General features: G+C 36.7%; 2 protein-coding genes across 5 annotated transcripts in view; one reads left to right on the top strand and one right to left on the bottom strand.

The window, feature by feature from the left end:
* zc2hc1a (zinc finger, C2HC-type containing 1A) overlaps nt 1-20966 on the top strand; it is a 50635-nt gene that overhangs the window by 14855 nt on the left and 14814 nt on the right. For all 4 annotated transcript variants that reach the window (XM_089125775.1, XM_089125773.1, XM_089125774.1 and 1 more), the window contains exons 2-3: nt 9591-9897; nt 10372-10486. The gene's annotated coding sequence lies outside the window, so the exon portion shown is untranslated. The remainder of the gene's footprint in view (nt 1-9590; nt 9898-10371; nt 10487-20966) is intronic.
* On the bottom strand, nt 10480-20217 carry pkia (cAMP-dependent protein kinase inhibitor alpha). The gene is made up of 3 exons (XM_039667059.2): nt 19835-20217; nt 14969-15146; nt 10480-14566 (listed from the first exon to the last, which is right to left on the bottom strand). The coding sequence occupies exons 2-3, from the start codon at nt 15117-15119 to the stop codon at nt 14484-14486; spliced, it is 234 nt and encodes a 77-aa protein (XP_039522993.1). The 5' UTR covers nt 15120-15146; nt 19835-20217; the 3' UTR covers nt 10480-14483.

Below are 20966 nucleotides of genomic sequence, written 5' to 3'. Positions count from 1 at the left end.
ATAATACAAACCTACCCTGCCTTTAAAGTCTTTGTTCCTTTAAAGCTTCAAGTTCAAATGCAGTATTGTCAGATGGCCTATTGTCTCCTGCTTGTGTTTGATGAAAGTTTAATGCACACGACAACAATAGTGTGAAGGGTGATGTCTGATTCCTGAAAAATGTCTCTTTTGAACCAGATCTTTTTAGCCAAAAAAGCTATTTGAATTATCTGTGAATTGTTCAGAGCCACTGCTGAGTTCATAACTGAATCAAATGAACTGCCAGTTATTTTTCTGTTGTGTCTGGTTTGAAATGAACCAGGAACTTACAGTGCAGGTGTAATGTTTATATAATGATGCATGGCCTATTCAACAGAGTTGTACAAATTAATCATAGCATTCTATTATATATTATATATATTATTTTATATATATATATATATATATATATATATATAATATATATATCATTCTAAATAAATGTATAATATATATATATATATATATATATATATATACATATATATATACATTATATGTATATTAGTATTAGTATTAATATTAATTTAGTATTAAAAGTATTAATTTAAGTTTCTTGTTCTTCATTTTTGATTTAATATTTTTTAAAATTTTATTATTTAGTTTACTATGAGTCATTATGTTTTTTTTAATTATTATTAATCTTAATATAATTTGTAGAGAAATACTGCTAATTTGCAGAGAACGGCCTTCTGTAAAAACCCTGTGTCAAATTTCAGAACTCAAACTGATTAGTATGACTAAAGTTTGAGGATATTTAAGAGCACACTCACTAATTAATGTTAGTTTTAATTGCAATGCATTTAAATTTCTTCTGGAAAATAAATAGAAGTGATGCTATTTAAAAACCTTTCAAGATAATTCCTTTGAGCTGACAGGAAAACTAATATTTACAGACATTTTTAGGCCACATTTGCTGCCTGGGACTCTCAATGCAAGGAAAATGCTCATTACCATATATTATGATTTAGAAAGATATGCAAACGAGCTGCCATAATTAAAAGCAATGTGTAATCTTCTCCACATTCCTAAGCACAAGTGCCACAGCGCTGTCAAGAGGGAATTAGTGAAACACGAGCACTCGAAATCTGAACTTTTCTCTTCTGGAATGCAGTCTGCTAATGATCTTTGCACTGAGCATTAATTAGGTTTTAAGCTTGCGCCTCAGTTTAGCTTTTTAACCCAAATCAAATAAAAAAATACGAGACATGTGATTGTGGTAAGACATGGACCCTGTCCGACATGGATTCCTGGTGTGTTTTGGTGAAAGTGTGACTCCTGAACACACGTGAGCATCAGATGCTGATGTGTGTCATTAGGACTGATGATCAGGGCGAGTGAAGATGCACGTCAGTCCTTGTGCCCGTGAGCCCAGACGGTCTGTGCAAGTCATTCCAGACCCGTCAAACCCACTTCAATTCTGTATTATCTTTAATTTACTGTCATCTGAACACAGCTGCACACAGCTGAGCCCTTTCTCCTTTAATTGCTCTGTCTCTCCCTCTTTCTTTCTTTCATCAACCATCTTTCTTCTATATCAACCATCTGTCTGTCCAGCTATCTCCGTCCATCCATCTTTCCATCAATTAACTCAACTGTCTGTCTGTCCTTCCGTCCATCCCATATCTTCAACGCATTCTCACCCCAAGGCGTCACCTTTGACCATGCTTCAATATTTGACGTTTTAGGCGCCCTTTAGCGTCACTTACATGACGCGATCCTACGGCGTCATCTAACTGGCGCTAAAGGAAAGCGTCAGTTAGAGGACGCGGTTAGGTTTAGGTATGGGGTGGGGGTAGGGTACACGCGATCCTAGGGCGTCATCTAACTGACGCTAAAGGGCGCCTAAAGCGTCACATATTGAAGCATGTCCAAATGCTTCCCAAGGCGTCAGTTAAGTGACGCCTTGGGGGTGAGAATGGGCTGATATCTTTCAGTCTACTAACTCTATTCATCCATCCATCCATCTATCAGTTCATTTAGACTTTCATGTCAGTCTGTCTGTCCATCCATTTGCCTGTCTATTAAATAATTCACCTTTCCTTCCTTCCTTCCTTCCTTCCTTCCTTCCTTCGTTCCAACCATCTCCGTCCATCCATCTTTCCATCAATTAACTCAACTGTCTGTCCTTCCGTCCATCCCATATCTTTCAGTCTATTAACTCATCCATCCATCCATCCATCCATCCATCCATCCAACCATCCTTTCATGTCAGTCTGTCTGTCCATCCATTTGCCTGTCTATCTATCTATCTATCTATCTATCTATCTATCTATCTATCTATCTATCTATCTATCTATCTATCCGTCCATCAGTTCATCTGTCCACCCATCTGTCTCTATCTATCCATACTTTATGTCAGTCTGTCTGTCCACCCATTTGCCTGTCTATTAAATAATTCACCCTTTTTCTTTCTTTCTCTCTCTGCTTTCATCTATCCTTTCAGGTGTATGTCTTCATCCTATCTATCAGTCTTCACCCTTCTATCAATCTATCTATCTAGGCAATATCTATCCATACTTTCATGTGTCTGTCTGTTCATCCAGTCTATTAAATAAATCAACCTTCTATCTGTCTGTCTCTATTAATTTATCTATCTATTTATCTTACATTCCATCCATCATTTCATTCTTCACTTTTTCTCAATTCTTATGATCAAGTCTCTGCTAAACAGATAAAAAACGAGTGCTGACAGCAACATATGAGAGCGACCTCTTTCTCTCCCGACCTTTCCGAGACCTCCCATCATGTTCAAACTCCCCACAATGACCCGTGCAACCGTTCCCTGCATTACACGCCAGCCCTGTGCATTCAGCCAGATGTGTACCAGCTAACGCTCCCCCTAAATATACAGAGTCAGCAGCCGCATTCATGGCTCAGGATAGGCTGGGGTGCTTTCGCTGGCTCAGCTGTAACATGTGGAACAATTAACAAACTGTGATGAGAGATGTGCGTTCAAAAGTTGACAAATGGGGGGAAAACGAAAAAGACCGCATTGCCATTTCTACAAATGGAAAACAACTGGCTGTGTGAGCCAGCCAGCGGAGAGAGAATGTTTCTCTCCATATTAGTCACAGACGAATACCACTGGCACAGGACAAAAATCATAGCCTGCACATGTTCAGACAACAGTAAAGTCTGTGTAAAGTGGTGTGAATTGCTGTTTGTTTATGTGTGGATATGTTGTCCATAAAAAGCTTGGCGTGGATGCAGTCTCTACATGCAGTCGGTTGTGTATATGTACTCTGTATGTTTGTGGGGGGGTTCTGTAGGCAGCTATGCGGATAGATATCTTACAAAATATAGCCTTGGACAAGAACAGTGCTGTAAATTTAGATATGTAAGGGTTCCAGCATGTTCCATGTGGTTCGAAGTGACTCCAGACAGAATAGACAAATTCACTGTTATAATGCGTCTCAATAAAAATAAAAAGAGTATCTGGAACGCTCATTGTGCTTATCAGATTTTCCAGGCTCGGAGCTTCCATGTGTCTTTTTTGACCTAAAGAGCTTAAGCAGAATTTAAAGGGAAAGTTCATGCAAATGGTAAATTCTGTCATTATTTACTAACACGTCATAAATCGTTTCATACTACTTGTATATAGGCTACACTTGAGAATCAATGCAGAGAGGTTGATGCCATTATTTTGACTCCAACTTCAGTTAGACTAAGGTTTTCAGTGAATAAGAATACTTTTAATAGTCTTTTTGAGTCGCAAAGACTAATTTATGGTGCTTTTTTATCCATAGGAATCAGCCTTTGTATAAAATAATTTTTTTTTTAAACAAACTTTTACGATTTATTGAACCGTCATGGTATGCTCTCGGATAACTGCATGTCGTCTTAGCGCCAGTGGCTATAAATTGGTCTACACATGGCTAAGTAGTTTATTTCATAATTCTTATAAAGCAATTTAATCTTACCTTACACTTCATCGAGAAACATAGAAAGAGGGTTTAATGAGAGGGATATTTCATCATTTCTCATTTACCCTGCATGACGGTACAAAAAAGGGGATGAGAAATGAAATGAAATGGAGCATTTTTAATTATGATCATTTTGATCTCAGCAAACATGTTCCTCGTGGAATTAGTGGGAGCAATTAAAATGTAATTTACGTTTCCATTCAGCATACGCCAAGTGTTGATTTAGAGCTCAGCTAGCATGCACTGTTTGTTCCAGTACAGCTTTATGGGGCCTAATTAGCAGTGGTTAGCCAAGACTGCTAGCTGTCCAAACAAACTAAATACTGTTGGCCAATAAGACATACTGAGAAGTGTGGAGGCTGCTGTTTCAATGTGTGTCTGTAAACCAATCAGCCTCACTGTGGTTACATTGATTAGTGTCTCTGGCTGAGTGTGTGTGAGTTTGTGGCTCTGCGTCTCTGTGTTTATGTGGGTGTGCCGCTGAGTTTGTGACTGAGTACATGAGAAGGGAAGAGGGGGAAGAAAATTCTTCTAGAGAGAAACCAAAAGCTGTATAATTATCCACACACACACTGGATCAAGTTTCTCTTTAAAAAGCAACCAATTATTGTAATGTGTGTGGTTGAAAACAAATTCCTGAAAAGAGATGGATTTTCCTCATAAACGTGAATAGTTTTCCAGCAGCAATCAGGAGCGGTGCAGTGTATTATTGGAAATCTTTGTCTGGTCAGGGTTGGCAACGTAAAATATCAGAATTATAGATGTGTCGCATGAGAAATATAACATATGTACCTTTAAATAGTCCAAATTAGACACTATCAACCTTTTATGGGTGCGCTTACTAAATGCCTTGAAGATTTGTAAACCTGGACCTAACTACATATTATTTTACTCTTCATTTGCTAAATTTATGGACGTCGTACCCCTTTCACCCCGACATTAATTAAACATTTAATGCTGGAAAAATAACCACAAACTTCACAAATATGCAGGGTACAACTTGAGAGCAAGACCGTACACATCCAAGGAAAGAAAGATTAAATGTTGGTTAATGCCTAATGATTTCTGAAGGATCATGTGACACTAAAGACTGGAGTCGTGGCTCATTCAGCTTTGCATCATTGAAATAAATTACATTTTAAAGTATTTTAAAAATTGGAAAAAAAATAAAATATAAGTATATATTTAAGTTGTAATTTCACAATATTACTGGGTTTTATCAAACAAATGCAGGCTTGATGACAATTAGTGACAACTATTAAAAATAGTAAAGTTTCCAAACTTTTGACCGGTACTGTGTGTATTCCAACTATATTCAATTAAATACATTTTCATGTTAGCAATAAAACATTTGGGCAAAACCAGGCAACAAATACAGTATGCTGAAAGCAGTGACTTACAACTAAACATTTCAAGTCATCAACAAGAGGGAGCATGTTGATCAAGTGACATCATGAGCATTTGTGTCAGTTTAGTTATGCAACATCGCACCCTACTGTTGTTATACGATACTGCATTTTAGTGCATGCGTATTATATTTTTATAGCCTGTATACAGTATTTAAAAGAGACACCAAGGGTTAAATTTTACAGTTACAAAGCAGACATTTGAGCAGAAAACACCAAGTTTTTAATAGAAATGTGTTTAGACTTGATGTTTTCAAAATGATTTATGTGGCAAATGTTGAACTCTAATAGGCCTATAGCCATCTTCCAAAGGACCGAAGCAGCAAATAAAAATCCAAAGGGAGCGACTTTAGACCTCCAAATAATGGCTGTTTTTCATCTAAAACTCATCTTGCTTGATTGGTGAGTCTGAAAAGCTGAGCTTAACCTTTAAAAAATATAGCCATGTGCTTCTAATAGATTCTCTGAGAGCCCTGTGATGAAGAGAATTACAGAAATGAACAAGGCAAACAATCAGGGACCTCACTACAAGGCCCTTGCCATGAGAAGCATTTCAATCACGCACCCAGCTGAATTTTCTCCCAGACCGGAGGTTAATAGCATGAAATGCCCTTCAGTCTCCTGAAAGCGAAAACTGGAGCTACAGCAATATATCTGTTTCATAAGTCGCCCGCTGCCTCATATTACACCACAGAGTTGCATAGAATTCAACAAGGGAACATATTCTTTGGACTTTCACAGAAGGACCCCTAATATAAATGTTTATTTGCGTTTTAAGAAGCCAAAGGCAACCGCATTGTGTTATCTCTGTCAATAGAGCCGCGTTTATGTTGTGAAGTATGTTATTGGATGCAGTGAATAGATAGTTGGAGCCCGACTGATAAAGGATTTTGAAGGCCGATACCGATACAAATATTTGTTGGGTTTAAAATCCGATATTCCGATATATCGGCCGATAATTTTATTTATTTGTCTTCTTTTTTTTTTTAAGAAACGCGCAACAAAACATTAACAGATTTCCCTAACATTAGTTATTTGTAGTTATTTAAGAGTTTTAACTAAAATAATATGATGATGCATTTTAAAAAAAACTTGTTTCTTTTATTGTCACAACAAAACAGACTGATGATAGTGGCATTAGCTTTGTGGTTTAGTCTATGATGAGCCATAATTTAGCAATGTATTACGTCATACTGCAAATTGTAAAACATACATTTTCAATGTAACAAGGAGAGATGATGCGTCTCATTGCTATAACTGTCACGCGCTATTAAAGAAATACTTCAGTCACATTGTCAAAAGTTAAAAGGACAGTCAGTAAACTACACTGTAACAACGTAACGTAATTATTACTAGCTAATTCCGCTTCACTTTCGGCTTATTTAACAGCACCAAAACTGGACTTGATAGTCACAAATTTTGTCATGCTTATTTGAGTTAAGAGAACGGATGGAGATGTTCTTTTAATTGTTATTCAAGCAATGTATGTCTCGTGACAAACTCAACGTGGACAGACTATACAACTCCAACACTCATGACATGGTTCAAGCGTGTTTCGTCCGTTTTTATTTTATTTTTGAAATATTAATTTATCGGCCATTTTAACTGCCGATACCGATAGTTTGGAAAATGCCTAATATCGGCCGATAATATCGGTCTGCCGATATATCGGTCTGGCTCTGACACACATACAATATCAGAAATTCATTTTTATTTTCTCACGTAGGAAAGAGGGAATGTTGCTTGATGAGGGAACTTTTGCTCAAGTTTGATTGCTTTGTTGTGTCCAGATGCAAATTACACTTATAATCCATGCGATTCAAATACTTAGTGACTTAGAGATGTTCATTAGTTTGTTTGAATGTCCTGTTCTGGATTCTGTTAAAGAAGCGTTCAACAACAGCCGATGCATCGGTCACTCTGAGACACTGCGGCACATAAACACGGAGACTGTGTGAGAATCATAAAAGTCTGCCGCCCTGTAAAATCTGACCCAATATGAGCAATATGCGTCACTGTAATTGTGTTTATTGGGAGAGGGCCCAGACACTGTGGTAATTACATATTGTTACAGTCTGCATCCCTATATATTTGATTTATGTATTTTGGCTCCAGCTGACAGATAAATAAGAAAAATTGTTATATTAAGCGGTAATAAATATGAATCATTTCGCAATCTGCCAGGAAATAATATTGTAATATGTGAGGTGGAAGGCTTAAACAATGTATGTATTTGTGTGAGTGTAGAGCATGGTCTGTACTTTGGAGAGAATGATATATCACAGCCAGCTGAGACACAGGTTTGAGTCCTGTTCTGTTTCTAGTTTTCTACTGGACGTTATGTACAAGCCAACAGGTCGCTTCAACTGTTTCAGTCAGGAAATATGTGGAAAATAAACAATGGAAGAAAATTATTTGGATAATTATATAGACACTGTTTTTCATTGTTTATGACAGATGTATAGGGGAGAGTGGGGTAGAAATTAAAGGGACTGATTACATAAATATGGAAACAAAAGAGGAAATTTTGTCTATTTGCAATAATATTTAATAGGGTCCGGTGTTGTTTCGGACCTCATTGATGTCCACTATATTGAAGCTAAAATAAGTTATTCTATTCTATAACATGCAAACAGAAAAAATGACTCAAATATGACTGAAATATTGAATTGATTAATTCAGGATTATGAAAACATATACTGTATATGTTATTAGTATTCAACATTTGAAGTGGATCAAAAAAGTGTTAAAGCTGCAGTCCGCAGTTCTTTGTCGCCATCTCTGTTCGAAATCTGCAATTGCAGTCATTCGCGGAATTATCAACTTTACTTGTTGTACTTTAACACCCTCGACACAGCACAGCGTGGATGAACACAATATTTGAGGAGAGTCAGTCACCGCGCCGGTGTCGATACTCGGCCCATTCTCATCCTTTAACGTCATATAGAACGCTATATGCAAAAATTACGCTATACTACGCACATGGCACCCTTTATCGTTAATATAACACACGAACCCAAGACGTCATAAATCCTTTAGCGTGAATATGACACGCACACCCTACCCCACACCTAAAGCTTAGCCCTCACAGCGCGTGTTGTATTAACGATAACGGGTCCCATGTGCGTAGAATAGCGCTGCTTTTGCATATAGCGTTCTATATGACGTTAAAGGATGAGAATGCGTTGCGATACTGGCATTCAGAATCACAGACTATTCTTTTTGGAAGTTTGGAAGTCCGAACGAAGTCTTTTACATTTTACAGCGGGTGAATCTGTTGCCTACTAGCCGAGACTCCTTCTTTATGTGTACAGATGTGACGTAATGGTGCAAAGACGTGCTCGAATCTCCCGCGGAAATCCACCAGTACCACTAGAATTAACCTGTTAAGCTTCAACCCCACTTTTGAAAAATCCCCAGAAATGACATACCCAAACTGAAACAGATGCACACTGTAAAAATGAATATGCTTTATCTAATCAATAAAATTGTGGCAACAGATTACAAGCAATATTATTTATTAAATTGAACAAATTAGAATTGAGTAATAGTTAATCAAATTAACATTCTAATGAATTCTAATTTGTACAATTTAATTAATAATATTGCTTGTAATATGTTGTCACAATTTTATTGATTAGATAAAGCATATTATTTTTATTTCAGTGCCATTCACGAACCATTTGTACTAAATGCACAAGTATGATCTCATTTGAAAGCTGACACCTGGTAGTTTATTGTAAATGTAGAACTTATTATTGTCATATAGAAAAACATTTATTTAAATAGCTTCAAAGTTTTGTAAAGTTATTTGAATTTTATTTTTATGAAACATCTTCATGAAAATAAAATTGAAGTTGGCCCTGTAGCAATCTAGAAATGCACTGCAGCAAAATAATTATTTTTTTTATAGCAGCATATGAATCTGTGTGGAGTATATTAATTATCTTAGTGCTGTACAATTAAAGCGCGGCAGGTCAAAGTTTTGCCACCGTACTTACTGTACACCCAAACACTCTGGGCCACTCACTCACCATATGCAGTCAGTCCTGCCTGTCAGAGTCAAGCTGTCTCCTCCTGAGTTTCCGTGTCAACTCTGTCCTCCTTTTGTTTAGCATTCTGTTACTCTATCTGTTGAGCATCCGCAAGATTCCGGCCTGACCTTTGCCGGTAATCCTTATGAAACATAAATCCATGATATCTCCGCTTCTGTCTCTATCACTCACTCTCTCTACATAAGACCACCCCATGGCCCTCATTACAAGCGTCCCACTGCCACCCGATGTCACTGTCTAATTACAATCACCCTTGATCTGCTCGATCATGACGCGAGACCTGCAGCTCTCTGGCGTGCAGTGCCGAGGGTCTTTCCCCCGCAGGCGGTGTGCTGAGCCGGGCCGACAGGACTGATGAGGACGACGCTTCGCTCGCGGCTCTCCCGACAGGCGGAGGATCATTAGTGAACCAGCTGTTAACAAGCAGAGACAGGACAGCCAATATCACTTCCTGTGTGAGTGACACGCCGTGGGTGGCAAACGCTAGGCCAGGTGGGCACAAGTTCATCCGATTTAAAACTCTAAATCACCTACTCTTCTAAGTTTTTCAAGCAATTAATTCATAATAACGCATCAAATTAATATATTTAGGCTACTTTTATTTGAAGGTGATGTGTTTTTGTGATTATAGTAAATGCTTCTAGCTCTCTTCATTAACTTCATTGACTGTTAATTGGAATTATTAACACCAAAATTATAGTTGAACTAATTATTTATCTTAAAGGAATGAATCACTACAAATAATGATCATTAAATAATTATTTCATTTTAAGATCAATGATGAATGCTCTGTGACTAAATTTGGTGTGAATTTTTCGTGAATTTACTCGTGAATGTAAGTACACTAAGACACGAAACAAGCGGTTTATAACCGCTCGTTTCATGTCTTAGGCCATCAGTGTGTACTTACATTCACGAGTCATTGAATCATGTTTAATTTTGACTTCTCTGTGCATGCTCTTTGAGGTGGACCCCCTAAACCTGCATTATATGACTGACAGACAACAACGGTTTGACCGAAAAATGTCAAAATTGAAAATACTGTGGAAACAAAGACACCTACATCTTGGATGCCCTTGAGGTAAGCTAAAACATATCAAAAATTCATTTCAAAGTGAACTATCCCTTTAAAAGCTTTTGTTTTATACAATCTATTATTTGTCAGGTTCATTGATTTATTGTTATTAGTTATAATTATAGTCAAGTAAGCCAGATGAAAGTCATGTGACTGAAATATCACCCAATACACTTTAATTTATGGAATTTAATTTAATTTAAATTAATGGAACACTCCGACAGTATCCCCAACAGTTAGATAACTCCATACATACCTTTTTCATCTCCGTGCGTGCTGTAACTCTGTCTGATGCACCCACCGCTAGCCTAGCTTAGCACAAAGACTGGATGTAAATGGTTGCAGTAGCATACTAATCCTAAGTGACAAAATAACGCAAACATTTTCCTATTTGCATTTTGTGATTTGCATAGTCACAGAGTGTACAAATAACAAGGTCATATGAGACACAGCCATCTTTTTACCGTATAAATATTGGGAACTATATTCTCAGAAGGCGAAGCACTGCTACTATGGCGGACTGATAACCGCAGCACGAAAACAAAACGAAAGCAATGGTAAATATCGGAAGGACATTACATGTAGTCACGCAATGCTGAGGTTATTAACATTAACAATTTGAGAACAAAGTATTATTTGCACAGTTTTGCATGATGATAAGCGATTTTTAGATTTAATCAGCACGATTTACTGCAATGTCAGAACCAGAACAAAAGTTATGTTGGGCATACTTTCAAAAAGAATAATCTGTGATTCTGAATGCCATTAGAAAATGATATCGCCAGTATCAACACCGACGCGGCGATTGACAGCTGCACAGTCTCCTCAAACATTGTGTACATCCACGCTGTGCCGTTTCGAACTAAAGTTGCTCGCGTAAAGTTGATAATTCCGCCAATGACTGCAATTGCAGATTTCGAACAGAGATGGCGACAAAGAGGAAAAACTGTGGACTGCAGCTCCAAAAATTTCGGACACAGCCAATATATTTTTGCTGTCAGTGATGCCAAACATCATTGGCTCTCGTGAATCATATGACCAGAAGTTATTGATGTCAATGGTGCCACATTTGATTTAAGAGCTGCGGCTCAGAGATTTTAGCAAATACAATTTTAAGTCTCAATCTGTTCTTTGGACAATGTTTTTGTATAACCTGAAAAGACCTTTTTTTTTGTGGTATTTTTGGTGCCTGACAGCCCCAGTCCCCATTCATTTTTATTATTTTGTGTGGAAAAAAAAGCAGCAGGAAATTTGTAAAAATTCAACTTTTATGCTTCACACAGAATGTCATACAGATTTTTTTTTTTTAACAGTTAAGTAAATGATGACAGAATGTTCATGTTTGGTTGAACTATACATTGTTAAAAGTTAATTGTGGTTTGTAGTTAGGTTTTCACAGATTAAGGTAATTTGTATGTGAATGCGTGTGTGTGTGTGTGTGCGAAAAAGAAAGAGGGAGATTAAAAATGATGGTATGACACACTCCCATCAGGACAAAATCCATCACTGTCAGAGGTAGCAGACTAAGAGTATCAGAGCTCCAAGACCACAGATTCAATTTCACTCCCTTGAGCCATTCAGCCCTGCCCACACATACAGACACCTTCCATCTGAATAATAGCTCTGCATAGATTTGAATTTTCACTCTGCACTCCAGAGCAAAACCACAGTCCAAGTCTAACATTTAGAGTTTTGTTCCAATATATCAAAATGTAAACAGCTCATTTGTTAGAGGATGTGCAAGTTCATGAGTCCAGCTCCAATTGTAACTGCATGGAAAAGATCTTCAGAATTCATTTTTAAGGGGTTAACATCATGTTTTAGACCAACATCGCAGTCTTCCTTTATGTCTGGTTAGAGAATACTGTATGTATTAACGCCACATCTTACTCATGATTTCTCTCCACATGAAAAGAATATGCATTACTTATTTGGAAAAAGTAACTATTTTATTGTAAATTTAAAAGCAATGCTAATTCTGATTATGTAACTCGCATTATTTGTAATACGTTACCCCCAACACTGATTGTATTCATACAGGCCCATGATTACATCCACAAATTCACCTTTGCTGTTTGGTTTCCAATCAAACACCAACTACAGGGGGCACCAGATGCCACCTCTATGGAGTGTGATTGAGTGGACGGACACGCTTGACAGATTTGGAATTACAACTGGAGTGTGTGATCAAAGTTTTAAGGCTGTTGTACTATCTGCCTTTAAACTACCGTACGTCTCTATGGCTCATGCACTGGGGTCACAATTAAAGAACTGATCTCTTAGAAAAGCCACATGGATTCATTGGTTGTGAAAATTGGCTGAGAACTCCAGTGTGCTGTAAGCTGATTAATGATTAATGTGCAGCTCTGCCACTTAAAAGACAGAAAAGGTCAGCGGCTCTGCCAAAGGGTTCGAGGTCTCAAAATATTACTGAGAAATGGCACGGCAAATGAAGGAAGGAAAGGTTGTCTTCCCAAAGATTGTCCCACCTGCAATTCATTTCTTCCAGTTATTTGTGTATTAATAAAATTAATTTTAATGATGCGAATTGCATTGCTAAATATTGCCATATTTTAAAGGGATAGTACACCCAAACATTAAAATTCTGTCATTGTTTATTCACCCTCAAGTTGTTCTAAACCTATACGAGTTTCTTTGTTCTGTTGAACACAAAAGATATTTTGAAATGAATAGCAAGTGGGAAAACCAACATATGGTTCCTTCCTTCATCATATGCCACAGGTTTAGAACAACAACATGAGGGTGAGTAAATTTGTATTTTTGGGTGAACTATCCCTTTAAGGAGAAAAAGTAGCCAAAATGGTTCGTGACCTAAATATATATATAACAACATATAACTGACATATGAAAAGAATATAAAACTCCAAAATGGATGATGTTCACTGGCTTCAATCACTCATTATGGAGCTGCATTTAGAATAAAATAGATTAGTGAGTGAACAGTGCCATCCAGTGGAATATCTGTATCACTGTCTTAATCAGTGCCTAAGTTAGTACAGAGCACTTATAATAATCATTGATTCACGAAACATTGGTAAATGCATTATAAATAAATATATGCAGAAATAATTAAAAAATATATCACCATTTTCCCAAAGATTTCTTGAATTTATTCAAATGTGTATATACCCAAAGATGAAAATATCAAATATATTTATGCAAAATTTAGGACATAGAGCTGGAAGACAAAATATGGGCTGAGGTTTGGTAAGGCAAGCTCAATTGAACACATTTTCAAATGGATTAATAAATAGGCAGTGTAATTAAGACTTCAAATCGAGCCAGATTTCACAATATAATACGAATTTTCATCATGAAACAAACAAATTAGAATCGCAACACTGAAAATGATGGGTTCACAAATTTGTGGGATGTGAACAGTTATACATACCGACTCTGTCAGGGGCAGTGTCATGCAAGACCATAATAGACAGTTTATACGAATTCAGTGAGTGTTTACAAAAAGTGCAGCACTTATATTATGTGTACCTAGTGAAAACATTAACTGAAAATATCAGTTTAAGATAAGACAAAGCACAATTTAATATCAAAATCTGATATTACTATGACAACACTACTACACCTATAAAAATGCGTAATAGCTGCACTACACTGGCAGTTATTTGGTGAATTGAAAATCACAAGTTTAGTGGGTTTTGTTCATCTCCCGAGTGTTTTCATCATTCTGATGTGAATACTTCTGACTCAAATCCCACCAGTCACTCTAGGTACCTACCAACTAGAGCGAATATCGAAGTAAAAGTCATACCTACATCAGCTAAAGTAGTGATCACTGTAGTAAAACAGCAGCGCTATGATTCATAAGGCCCATCCTTTCACAGTAGCTTCCTCAAAGCAAAGTCTCCTCCATCCGGATCCTTCAGAGAGAGGGATGCTGCACTATTTTCAGTGTCAACCCCTCCATCCTTATAAAAATCAGCCACTAGAGGGGGTATCTGACTGATTCTCTCACTGAAGTCTGTTATGTTGCTTCCCCTTTGTCTTCTTCCTGCTTCGGTTCAGAGTCTGAAAAGCTCTGGCTCCTCTCTCCATCATTCCCTGACTCTGAGAGTGAAAAAATTTGTTTTGTTAGTGAAAGCAAGAACAGAACCAAAAAACAGATGTTTTAATGAAGACTAGGGAGCTGTTGCCCAACAAGAGCAGATACTCGACACCCTACGGCAAGGCAGGATGTTTAACAGTTGCTGCAATGCTTTTTCTTAAGGATGCCCTCAGCTAACAGGCCTATATTTGATAAAGCACATCCATGTTTGTCTTGAGCTAAAAACTGGTCTGGGAAGCCACCAACAGGCTGTCTAAACTCTCTAGTTTGCCCAAAGCAGGTTTGTCTGATACATTATTCATGGCCAGCCTGCCTCTCGTGCCATATTACATTCCTGCAGTGTTTTGACGACACTCCATGTTCTTGCTGAAGGAGCCGTGATGGGTTATGGGGACTTTACTCACCTGCTTTGCTGATATTGAGCTCAGACAGAGTTTGGGAGAGTCCACTAGCATCCAGCCCGCCGGAGGTTCCCAGTATTTCGTGCACAGCATTGCGTCTGCCGGTCCTTCCAGAGGCGATGAAGTCTTCATATGTCACCTCGACATCAGTCATATCTAATTCATATCAACATAGCAGTGCCTGTGACAGACAGAGATGGTTTTATTTGGTCAAACACAGATCTGCTGTGGCATGCAGATGCCTTGCAAGTAATTAAGAAAAAACTCAAGTGACTTTTAAGAAATAAGTCACTTGAGTTATCCCATAATTTACTCACCCTCAAGCCATCCTAGGTGTATAGTGACAGCGCTTATATTAGTTAATTTATATTAGTTAATTTCTATATCAACATTACCTAAAGGTTTAAAGCTGCACAAAGGTTTGTAGCAGAGCCAGACCGATATATCGGCAGACCGATATTATCGGCCGATATTAGGCATTTTCCAAACTATCGGTATCGGCAGTTATAATGGCCGATAAATGAATATATGAATAACAAAATAAAAACAGACGAAACACACTTGAACCATGTCATGAGTGTTGGAGTTGTATAGTCTGTCCACGTTGAGTTGGTCACGAGACATACATTGCTTGAATAACAATTAAAAGAACATCTCCATCCGTTCTCTTAACTCAAATAAGCATGACAAAATTTGTGACTATCAAGTCCAGTTTTGGTGCTGTTAAATAAACCGAGAATGAAGCGGAATTAGCTAGTAATAGTAACGTTACGTTGTTACAGTGTAGTTGACTGACTGTCCTTTTAACTTTTGACAATGTGACTGAAGTATTTCTTTAATAGCGCGTGATATTTATAGCAATGAGACATATCATCTCTCATTGTTGTATTGAAAATGTATGTTTTACAATTTGCAGTATGACGTAGTACATTGCTAAATTATGGCTCATCATAGACTAGCTAACCACAAAGCTAGCTAATGCCACTATCATCAGTCTGTTCTGTTGTGACAATAAAAGAAATAATTTTTTTTAAATGCATTATCATATTATTTTAGTTAAAACTCATAAAAAAAACTACGAATAACTAATGTTAGGGAAATCTGTTAATGTTTTGTTGCGCGTTCCTTAAATAAAAAATAAATAAATAAAAAAATATCGGCCGAAATATCGGATTTTATCGGTCGGGCTCTAGTCTGTAGCTTTTCTTGGGTTGAAAATGATCCAAAATACATATTTGAGAAAATACATAACCAGCCAGTGTTCAAAACTATCTGCTTGCTGTAGCTCGATTCAAAGCGGTAAGCTTGTAATAAAGTTTTCCGCGGGAGATTTGAGCATGTCTTCGCCTCATTTCGTCACATAGGCTATATTGCGAGTGAGGATGTTGGAGGTGGAGATTTATAGCCTTTTCTCACAGCACTTCATAAAATTAAACGTATAATAAGTGTAAATTGTGAAACGTATAAATAAATGTTTAATAATTTATATATAATTGTAAATATTTTATTTGTTTTTAAATGTTTAAAAGATTTATTTGTTGGATGTTTGTAATTAATTCAAAAAGAAAATATGCAACAATCTAGAAATTACACCGCTAAAATGTACACTATTCATTTAAAAGTTTTTTTTTTTTAAAGAACTTAAATCTATTATTCAGGATTAAATTGATCAAAAGTAGCCGTTATAACTTTAACATTTTCTAATAAATGCTGTTCTTTTGAACTTTCTATTCATCAAAGAATCCTGGAAAAAATGAATCATGGCTTCCACAAAAATATTAAGCAGCACAAATGTTTCCTGAGCACCAAATCAGCATATTATAATTATTTCTGAAGGATTATGTGACACTAATAATTAGCTTTGCCATTACAGGAATACATTACATTCTAAAATATGATCAGATAGAAAAAAAATATTGTAATAATATTTCACAATATATCTGTTTTTACTGTATTTTGATCAAATAAATACACCCTTGCTGAGCATAAGAGACTGAAAAATTAAAAAAAAATGGAAAATGTTACTCCTTAAATTCACACATTTTAAACTGATTTAAATACTAATCAGTGTTTGAACAAAAACTGTTATAACTATTAGGAATCCCAAACAACAATGTAAAGACTGTAAGGAGCCATAATCTGACCTAGATAAGAACATAAGCTTGGATAAGGGACAGTTTATTCTGTAACACATTTGTGATCTCATGCATGTCTAAATTGTCCTTCTGGATTTCTTATCTGAAACTCCTCTAAATATTGTGTGGGTTGGGGGGAGGGAGTCCCATAAAATATTTTAATGTTCTGATCCCTCAAACACGTCAAAACAGACGTGGCACAAATCTGCGAGATTATCTCGAATTTTATTGAACTAAATATCACTCATGAGATGCAAGGACAGTCTTCCCTGAGCTCAGAGTTATATTTAGCACATGCTATCATCTTAGTACAGTCATTCTCAGCTGTTGCCTTCAAAATGGTGCAACTGTGAGTGTGTGGTGTAACACGCATGAGGTCATCATTAAAGGGCTGTTTCACGGTATTAAAGGATTTCACATACTCCATTTCTCAAACTAAAATATTGACTTTTTGATTCTCCAGGTTCTGGTTGCTGAGTGAAATAATAATACAACTATATGAGTATTATTATGCATAAATACAGAAAATGGTGCCCCTATAATGCTTTTTTCAGATATTATACCTTTCATGTAGTGTGTAATATAGCTGTTTGTGAAAAGGTCTTAATAAATGCTTAATAAATGGAGTTATTGTCTCCCAAAAGAAACAACTGATTCTGAAATGCCTGAAACAAGTTCCAATCTTAATTCCTCCACAAACGTAGGTTAGCACCAAATAATGTTCTATGCCTGCTCTTCATATAGGCTGCCTGCGAACAATGCCCACTTTGACGGATGTAGTTGTAGCTGAGGCCTAAGAGTTTGTTTCTTGTTGTCACAATGTAGAGAAGACGCTGTTTTCTGTGGTGCGAAAGCAAATCCACTTTACATGCGCTTCCAAAGAATGAGGACTGAATTGGAAGTGGCTCGAATTTAAATGGTAAAACCGCCATAGTTACTGTTCATTTCACCACATACAAGTGCTGAAGAAGTTTCCAGAGCTGAAATTCTGATATTGTAATGGGTGTTTAGTCTCCAACACCATAAGCGGTAGACCAATCAAAACAGACTGTGCCATCTGATCAATCAGAGCAGAGTAGGCTCTCAGAAAGGAGGGGTTTAGAGAATCCTTTAATCCAACCATTTCAGACACTGTAAGAAAAAAATGTAATGCTGCCATGTATATTGAGAAAATGAAGGTGTTTATTTTTCTACTGTAAGAATCATCTAAAACAAAAACTAGGACACTTTAAAATAGCATAATAGGGGCACATTAAGGGTGCACATAGGCTATTTTTTTATCACCATTGCACTTAATATACCATAGTCACCTTTATTTATATAGCTTTTTACAATAGAGTTTGTATCAAAGCAGCTTCACAGTGATAACATGAAAATAATACCACACAGATCAATAGTATCATATCTATAAAAAAGAGTCTTGTCCATTAACACCAAAGTAATTGTCTATGTATTAATGGGAAAGAAATGTAATTTAAAGCTCACTTGGCACAAGAGTTCAGGTCTAAGCGTAAAAAAATCTATATGGACTTGAGTGAGCAGTTCCTCAAGGCAACATTGACAACCATGCAGAAGAGATGTCACACACTTCCCTGACTATGCCTCAGAGACCTCTGTGCAATCCACCAACCCACCCTCTGAAAAAGTTTGTGCAACAGTTTGGACAAAACTTAACCACTGATGCTTGAGTCCTGGGATAGAACAGCTTGCAAAACTTAAAAGTTTATGTACCAAGGAATTAACTTGATTAGTGTTCAAGATAAATTATTGAGGATGAACACAGAAATTAATTTCAACTGTATAAATGGTTTCAAAAATATCTGACGGTAAAATATGCATTTCTTTACATTTCACTTTAAAGACCCACTCATTATAATTGAAGTATTGAGGGATGATCAGAGAACAGGTCGTACACCTGAGTGATAATGCAATGTTTCTAATTAATACTAATATCTAGAATCAAATGAAGTAGTCATTTACATTCTACATTTTGGATTAATTTGTAAACTTCCTGTTATCCTGTTATTCCCATGTCTCAGGAATCAGTACCACAAAGGCCACAAATCAATGCAGTTGTCCTCCAACAAGCACTTTTTTAAATGAACCAACTACATACAGTAGGCCTAGTATATTAATAAATGATAACGGCTCTAATGAGTTACAATGTGCAGCATAATAAGGGTGAGATAATCTTAAAAATGGCTTAATTCATAACTATACCCTTCAATGCCCTAAACTCAGAATATCAATTACCTTATCAATTGAAACCAGACTTGAAAATAAACACATATAATCAGGCTAAATGTAATGTTATATGATAGGCTATTCTGTTCTTACACTGTTTAAACGAACACACAATCTATTCGTGACAATTTGACAGATGTATTATTAGAGCGTAAAATGCACTAGTTTATATGATGTCACGTTAAAAATGATGAAAATACATAAATATAAACGTTTGTGAGGAAACTCGTCTCGTCCTTGGCATGTCACGTGCAAGACAATAACGTCAACATAGTATCAACATGGCATATTCAAAATAAGAGCTACAAGTGCAAATCTCAGTGGAGCAATTATTTCATTTACAGCACAACATACTGCGTTTGAGCTTATGAATGCACCTGTTATATAAATCGGACAGGCTACAGCACAGATGCTAAAGTCTGCGCGACTAAATCTATCATAGGATGCGGTTAAGAAGACGTATAAAGTCGAGCGAATCCGCAAATCGTACCTGTTGTAGGCTAGACGTTTAATTTTCTTCTTGTCAAGGCTGTGCAGTTTTGTCGCTCTTGGTAATACTTCAGTGGGATGCGACGGTGCTGTCAGAGGTGCTGCTGCCTCTGTTCATGAGTCTGCATGAGAAGAAAGGGATGACGTATGCGCGTTCCTGAGTGCTGATTATATGCGAGGATTATCCAAAGACCATCATATCTGCTTATGCTGACTAGTGGTGAGGAGTTTGATTCATCTCAGTGATTCGAATCTTTCGAACCTGTTCACTGATTTGCATGACACTTTATTTTGTGTTTTCATCGTACTCTCCAATAGGTGGCGAAAGTGAGTCGTGTTTTATAAGACTTGTTCACTTTTAAACGGGTAGGCTAATACTGTAGGCATTTTTTACATTCTTTTGCATTCCCCTTGTTGAAACCATAGGTTGAAACTAATTGCTTTACATGTCATGCCTGATTCACTCATTCTGGTTCACTATTGGTCACGCGGTCAAAATAATTCACGCAATCAAGACGTAGCCTATTTAGAAGTGAACGAGAAATATTTGTTAACTTTTTTTTAAATGTACATTTAAGGGTAAAAAATACGTATAAGTTATGGAAGTGAACGAGAAAGATTTGTTTACTTTTTTGTAAAAGATTTTAATGTTGCCTACATTAAAGGGTAAAAAAAATCAAAATCAAAAGGCTATTTAACACAGCGCGACGAATTCTAGACAGTGCAGCTGATGTTTCACATGCATTTCCTATCCCACATAGTAATGTCGAACAATAGAGCCCTTTTAAATACTAGTTTGGTTTGAATCCAAGCACAACTGCTATATGTCAAGGGCTCTATTGTTGGATATCTCGTCCAGACATGTTGATGTGTTGCTTTCCAGGACTTTGTTAATAAGATTACAGAGTTTAAAAACCGAGGAATGTGGTGCAATATGACATCTCAATTGCAATTGACTCAATTGAATGGCTTGATTGGAAATTCTAGTTTTAGTCTGGACTCTGGACATTGCCAGCAGTAGGCTAGATATAAGATGTAGAAAAATAACTTGGGCCCTATATAAAAAAAAAACAACAACAACATGCTAAAGTAATTATAGCTTTAGAAAATATTTTTCGAAAAAGTCGTAAATG

Source organism: Pimephales promelas, chromosome 22 (assembly GCF_988280905.1).
Source record: "Pimephales promelas chromosome 22, fPimPro1.hap1.1, whole genome shotgun sequence".
NCBI classification, from domain to species: Eukaryota; Metazoa; Chordata; class Actinopteri; order Cypriniformes; family Leuciscidae; genus Pimephales; species Pimephales promelas.
The sequence above is the reverse complement of the archived record's forward strand: the minus strand, read 5'-3'. Positions and strand labels throughout refer to the sequence as shown.